Source organism: Mercenaria mercenaria, chromosome 17 (genome assembly GCF_021730395.1).
Source record: "Mercenaria mercenaria strain notata chromosome 17, MADL_Memer_1, whole genome shotgun sequence".
Taxonomy (NCBI): Eukaryota; Metazoa; Mollusca; class Bivalvia; order Venerida; family Veneridae; genus Mercenaria; species Mercenaria mercenaria.
Window position 1 is genome coordinate 10,830,013 of NC_069377.1, and position 7,739 is coordinate 10,837,751.

Sequence of the window (7,739 nt, forward strand, 5' to 3'; positions counted from 1 at the left end):
TATATATAAACATATCTGATAACAAAATTATTGGTATAAATAATTTACGATAGGCTGAATTATTATGTCAGTTTCTTATTTAGACATTTTTGGACTGTACATTTCACAGCGACACTAGATAGGAAAATGTGTTTATATGTAAATTTATTCATAGTCGCCACATATAACTCATATGGGCGACTCCTCCGGACGACTGTTAGTGCAAGGACAGTGCAAGATACAGAAGACACTCCTATTCCAGAAGCTTCCCTGGTTCTTTAGGGTACCAAGTGTGAAGCACACATTCGCGAGACTCATATACCAAAGTTAGTCTAAATTATTTTAGTTGGAGGAGCGGGGGCTCGAGCGTACAATCTCAGGTTTCAGAGTCACTGGCCCACTGCGTCCGATCTTAGATAGGAAAAAATAGTACAACTGTGGCTGTATAGGATTCATCGGCTTGGAATTGTTACAATCATTCGGAACGTAAATAAATTACATAATATTAAGATTATCCTTAGACTCTAGACACATACCTCAACATTTTGATTAGAAATTACATTTATTGACAAAGCCGGTCTCAAACCATAGATCCAGAGAAAATACGTTTATTCGGGAACACTGAATTAAGATACTAGCTTTAGAATGGAAGCTTCTCATGTTCAATTTCTGAGACTCTTGAGACTCGTCTCTAATGGATGCCAAATTTGTAACAAGTTATGTAAATGCATGCATTTGACTACACGGTGATTACAGCTCAATAGCAACCTAAATGCGAAAACTGATTGAATAGGCCGTACTCTGTCCCTCAACTGTCACTAAGCACAAATGTTTTCTACCATTTACGTAAATGAAAGATTTATGTATAGTAACACTACTTCGTTTTTTTGCTTGTCAATTTGAGCATCCAAAGGAACAGTGGTACCATAATTATAGGAAGGGCATCAATTCTACATATTTCATCTTCAAGTATGTAATATGTGTTCTTAATCATTGTTCCTTGCTATGATAAAAAATAACGTCAAACATGTTACTTTTTCACCTTGAACCCACTGAAAAGTCTCCCAAAAAAATGAAAGTCTGAGTGAAATCAATAACAAAAATTATATAATGTCGCAAAATTTGAATCTTCTGAAGAATCACGTTAACATGAGACACTTGTTTTCAGTTAAATAAAATGGATTATGGTCGTTTTTTCTGTCATGTTACTGCATGGTAACAAGAATGTTTCATCTTTCCCTCGACAGCTACCGGGTATGTATTTGAAATATAACATGACAGTAAACGTTACTAATAACATTCAGTGCACGTAATTTCTTTGCATTAAGTTATTGGCTTATTGACACTGATACACAAGGTCATATGACAACTTTCCAGCTTTTGACGGTCTGCCAATTCGAGTATTATAAAGGTACGAGTGGGCACCAGAGTTCTGAAACCAGCTTGGCGAATTCTTCTGATAAAAGAATTCTATATTCCAAGCTAGGTTTCGAACTCGAAGCGGTGACAGTCAGGTGATTCAAATTCAGAGACATCGGTCACGCAGGTCTCTATAATATTACTTCAGGTCAGCACACACATTATCTTTTTATTGTATGAATCAGTAACATAACGATTAAATACATTGTTACTCTGTATATATTCAATTGTTATCTTGATATTGAATTAAGTTTTGTTGCACTAACGTTTCCTTCATGTCGTTATTTCAATGTCATGAACTGGAGCTAAAACGTTACATATTTTCTTTACCACAATAAAACTCGTGCAATTTTTTAATCGGACCAACGGTTAAAAGTTGCGATCTATGTTTAATCGCCAAACTCAATTTTAACCTTGTAGTCAGAAAATACAGATTGCCTTTGGCATGAAATAAATGTCCGTCAAGGCGATTATACCTGTAAATTGAATATCCTCATGTACATAGTCTTAATTTCGTAGAAGATAGAATATTTTTATTCTTTGGCTTTATGTAAGGTATCTGTCAATATAAGATTTTGAATGTATTAATCTAGTTCTATATCCATTTCTAATTTCTTCTCTTTTTTGTCTTCCCTGCCTGTTATCTCTCCTATTTTCTGTGAAGCTTCATTTATGACCTCCCTAAAGTCATTAGCAAAACTGGCATTTCCGTCTTCATTTTCGGTACTCTTCTGCATTCCTTCAATGAACTTTGGGAAAACGCCTATGAAGGTTGATAGTACTGCATTTTCTTCTTTGCTTTCTTTCTCGTCAGGTTGATCACACTTTTTATTCTTTGACTCGAAGTCTTCTTGCAATTTCATTGCTATTTTGTGAAAACTGTCCAAAACATTGTTTGAATTTCCTGATCCGTCGTCTTTCTGCATACCTGCCATAGCAGATGATAAAGTGCTGAACATATCTGCAAGACTTTGTTTAGTAGCGCTTTCGGAATCGGATTCTGTGCTGTTTTCGTCGTTTAACTCTCTATCATGTGCTACTGACTGAAATGCGTTATCAAAAGACTTAAATATTTCTTCTTCATCTCCATTTCTCAAAGAGTTTGAGACTTTTTCCAAACTGTTTAGCATTTGCTCTTGCAAACTTTTTGACTTCTGAGCGTCTTTAGAAACGTCTGGCGACCTCTTCTCTATTTCAGACCGAGCCGTCTTCAGAAAGTCCGAAACAGTTTCATGAAACTGCTGTTTGTGTGTTTCACCTCGATCATCAATTTTGCAAAACGCTGGAAAATGGTTTATAAAACCATTTACTATTTCCTCTGAAATGCTGTCCTTGTTTTGCGCCTTTGCTTCTTGACTTAGCATGTCCTCAATCTCACCGATGCCTAGAAAGTGTGTTTCAGAGTTAGGAGGCGCTGCTAAGAATCTTTCCAAAAATACTAACGGCTCTCTCCTAATCGCTTCAACTTGTCTTATCAAGCTGTCAAATAACGTCTCGTCACAACCGTTAAACAGATTCATTTTTCTGACGAAGTAAAATGGCAGGGTTCGGTTTTGAAGACAATTTTGCATCAAGTCTAAAGATTTAAGCACCGCTACAAGGATGTTTTCATCTTCCCAAAATGATTCGTCCAAATTTTCACTTACCCAAAATACAACGTTTTTCCAGTGATATGATGTAAGGCATTTTGGTCTAGTCTCTAGAAAAGCTTTCTGGTAGGCTTTTAATACCCGCCAACACAACATCTGTTGCTCCTTCATGCTTTGTGCGAGAATTATTTCAGAAAGTGCAAAAGACAGTCTGAAGTATGGGTCTCTTTCTTCGGCTATTGGTTTACTATACAAGGCTAAAGGTCGTTTTGCAACAACCTGACATCCTGATTCGAGAACCTTTTTCAGCGTTACTTTCGAAGGCCATTTTCTCTGCCGAGTCACCCACTCATCTGCTACCCGTGGCCATCCTTCAAATTTAAATGCTGGGACAAAGTCTGTCGACTTTATTTTTGAAAACGAGGACTTATTTTTTGCTGTTCCATTTTGAATTGGGTTTTTGATGCATGCCTCTGTTTTACTACTTTCTTTTACGGAATTTTCCAAGGAATCTGAATCAATGGCATTTTTGTGTTCAGATGTGCGGTCTAATTCAGAACCAGAACCAGAGTTATCACGCTTCGTGTCTGTTGTTGTGCAGTCTTGTGATAATTTTCTCTTATACGCACCGCCACGCAATAATTCAGTGGAAATCTTATCTGATGTGTTTTCACTTCCTTCTCTGTCAAGCGTTTCACACTGCATGGTTTCACATTTTTCATCAGCAGTATCATCTGTGTACAGATCTTCATTCGTGATCGGATTATTGTTTATATTACTAACACCGTTTTCTTTGCCTTCGGCCATGTCTAGAAATTTGTGCAGCATCTCTAACAGAGAGGAATCTGGTTGGCTGTGTGTCTCAAACGTGTTTAATCCATCTTCGTCATCCATTTCTTCGGCATTATTTACTACATGCATTATTCCACCAAGCGCACATTTGGCAAATTTTTCCATTCTTTTCAATTTAAATGTTAATGTTTCTTGGTTATTCATGAACTGAAAAGCAATCTGTTCGTCCGGATACAATTTCATCTGTTCTTTTCCCACTGCTGAAGTTCTTGTAACGTTTAAGAACTGTCCATCTTCTGATAAGCCTTCCTGCGTTTTACTATTTAGCCACACTTTAGATAGAAAGAACAATCTTTCTCGAAGTTCTTTAAGAACAGAAATTGGGAGGTAAACACCTTTGATCGGATTTTTCACTGTTTTAAAGTATTTTTCATGTTCGTCTTTAACTCTGATATGTAGAAATGCGGGATTTTCATTGTCGTAATCAAACAATGACTCTTTTAAAAGTACCCGGTTAGAAACTATTAACACGTCAATGTCTCCACTATCGCTTGGCACGGTAACTTTTGAACCATCTATGCAACTTCCAACAGGAATAAGTTCTTCATTTCCAAACATATCGCATTTCAAAAGTATATTCAAGGTTTCGACTTGTTTCAATTGTTTAACTAAGTCTGGATCTATTTTTGAATCAATTTGTTTAGCAAGTGTTGTGAAATCAATGTTTTGTTCTTTCTGTTCCATATCAACCACTGTGTTTTGACCTATGTTTATCTGCTGTAAACACAAAGAAAAAAGATTATGTAATAAACTTGGGTAAAATTGGTAGGTCATGCGTGAATGGAATGAAATGCGTAGCAAATGTTTGTATTTTATCTTGTCTTTGATATTTTATAAAATGTGTCGTTATTTTCTTGTGGCCAAACTCTCCAGAAGAGTGAAGAAAACATCAAAATCGGATTTGCTCCCATTTGCACATGCTATTATAATACTACGTAAAAAATCGAAACGTCCCACTGTATGGGATGCAAGTGTACATAATACTATAATGTACGATAAGTTAAAATATCTGCAAACAATACGTGCATGACGAGTTTTAAGTACCATGATTGATACATAAGCATTTTGGTCGTCTCTATTCTAAGATATTTTTTCTGATGTAATATATTACTTATGAGAATGTAAAGACAGATAAGAAGTAATTTAATTACATTGTATTCTGTCCAAAAATCCCAACTAAAGAAGCGTTTTGTTTTTCAATGCGTTCATTTTTTCGTTCTACTTAATTTATCGCCTAATGTGGTACATAATAATATACACACTTACCCAGTAAATGAATTTTACACTTTTCATATAAGCATTTTGATACGATTTTTGTAAATAATTTGAAGCAATGAGGCAAATCGAAAGTGAAAGTAGATATTCCAGATTGCATTTTTTTTCAGTCGCGTGATCGGACCAAATTTAGATTACATTTTCTTCAATAACCTACAATTCTTGGGTCTTAAATAGTCTACACAGAATGTGTTGGTAAAGAACGATTAAAAAAAATGGTAAAGGGTCCTTATTATTCTATGAAGTTGATAAATTAGTAATAAAGACTGACTGATGACTAACCTCTTAAAATAAAATGTTTTTCTTGCTTCACCTTTTTTTAATATTCAGAATTTTATTTCAGATCACGTTATGCGCCAGAAAACTGAATCGTTTAATTAAGAATTATTAATTATTACTCATGATAATAAAAGACTTACGTTCCACTACTTATGAATCGCACAGTATTATGATTTCTATCTGTTTCAGGTATCTCCTTATCAATGTAAATCATTATAACTGTTAATATTTGAATAAATCGAAAACAGAACAGTGAACAATATTACCTTAGTTAAGCCACTTGATATAGATACTGTCTATATGTAAAACGTCTTCAAGTATGCCAGGTTCGTCGACCTGTATTGCCAATACGGCTGCTGTAAATTGTTTCTCGGTCCGCTTCAATGCTATTCCGATGTGTATATATATACTATTTATCTATCTGTTCTGTGTAGTATTAGGGGAATTTTAAACAGTATACATTTATTTATAGCTTACATTATTATTAGACTCTGAAAGATGATCGGCAGTCACATTTGGCATTTTTCAGTTTTCATATATTCTGTTAACGATTTATACAAAAAGACCCATTACATTGAGTTAGATCCCTACTCGAAATGTATATTTTATTTCTTTTCATGAAATTTTGTAATGACCTACTTTTAATATGAAAGTACGTGTATATAAAATGTGGACTATCTCTTCAGATTTCAATATAATCTATAGTTTAACTTTTGCATTTGATAAATATTGGGATATTTCAACTACCTGAAACAAAAGGCAAAACAGCATGTAGCTTTGGAATTCATCTATTTTCTAGCAACCGAATTAGGCAAAGGGAGATAATAATATTTTTATAAACTTGTATTTGTAATGAAGTTTGGAAAAATATATACGTGGTAATGAAAATCTTTGACAAATTAAATAGAATAGTGCTTATATTCATATTATTCATTAGGCAAAATATACTTATCATATTTATACTTGTGCTAAAATAATACTGTGACACAGTCTTGGTTGAACAACCTTGATAGGAAATTCAAATTTTAAAAATACTTATCCTGAAAATCTAATATGTAACGTTATAACACAAATAACTGTAAATGATTAATTGTTAAACTTTTGAACAACTATTAGCTGATCAAAATCTGATACACCACCTTTAATTGCCATCCCTACGAACAATATCAATTAAAACTCATTGTTAAAAGCTAACAACAGAATAAGATCGGCAAATCCATGAATCGCGCTAGAGATTCATGTTTAATTTGCTGATCCTATTCTGGTGTTCATTTCGCACGAATTCCGAAAAAAGTTAATTCATTTTTCATATTTACATTATATTTCCACAAGATTATATTATAAATTGCACACATTTTATTTTTTCTCAGGAGAAATGAATTTAAAAAAAACAACACGTGACCCTAACCAATACGTTAAATGAAATATTAATACATAAAGAGAGGTAATTAAACTTTAGATTTATAAAACTGTCTACTGTCATATAGGTTTAACCACACTAAGGATCTAGCGTGTGATAGGTTATGGGACTTGGGATGGCTTAGCATAGACATCTAACAGTAGGTATTTTCTCGGTGATTTTTATTACTATCGCTTTTGCTATCTCAGTAAAATCCCGTCTGATCTATGACTATGCTTATAGTATGTATAGAAACAAAAGATAATCACAATGTATAAATTTGAATAACCTCGGGAGGTATCTCAAAAACATAGGGTTCGATAATATGGTGAAATATTTCTGCCACGAGATACATCAATAGTTGTCACGAAAATATTCTAAACTTTCCAGGAAATATATGTGCATTTTCCTGAAATCATTACCTGAATAAATGATATTTTCTAGATATTTCTTTATTTCCTGAAAATGGTTTAGCGCAAAGTTTTGCATTAATGCTAGAAAATGCCACGAGATACTAGGTAGCTATCAGGAAAATATTCTAAACTTTTCAGCAATGTTGTACATTTTTTCTGAAAACTAGCGCAATTAGTTATATTTTCTAGAACGCCATTTATTTTAAGGAAACTATACGCTATTGAGACAAACTTTTCAGAAAAAGTTCGGAATATCAGAATAGTTTTTAAACTTACGGTATAGAGAGCTATCTAGCCGACAAGTGGCAGCTGTGAACACTTATGCAAAAAGTATCGAGAACATTATGTGAAGTTTGGGGAGACTTAGCAGTCCGTGTTGGATATTCATCCTTGTTTTTTTTTTATTTTATCAAAATAATATTTTTGAGTATCGCGATAGCTACCAACAGAATAATGCCACGATACTATAAGAACCAGTTCTTTTTAAGTTTAATTTACTATATATTAAAAAACAACAACAGAGAAGTATGTGTT

The 7,739-nt window shown here is 33.8% G+C and overlaps 1 protein-coding gene across 2 annotated transcripts; it reads right to left on the reverse strand.

Moving 5' to 3' along the window:
* Window positions 1-1,547: 1,547 nt before the first annotated feature.
* LOC123537286 (uncharacterized) lies at window positions 1,548-5,798 on the reverse strand. 2 transcript variants are annotated; one of them, XM_045320957.2, is made up of 2 exons: window positions 5,660-5,798; window positions 1,548-4,556 (listed from the first exon to the last, which is right to left on the reverse strand). In XM_045320957.2, exon 2 carries the CDS (start codon window positions 4,521-4,523, stop codon window positions 1,983-1,985), a length of 2,541 nt encoding a protein of 846 aa, XP_045176892.2. In that variant the 5' UTR covers window positions 4,524-4,556; window positions 5,660-5,798; the 3' UTR covers window positions 1,548-1,982. The 2 variants fall into 2 exon arrangements, with proteins under 2 accessions (XP_045176892.2, XP_045176891.2); XM_045320956.2 differs by lacking the exon at window positions 5,660-5,798 and adding an exon at window positions 5,106-5,250.
* Between the last annotated feature and the right edge of the window lie 1,941 nt (window positions 5,799-7,739).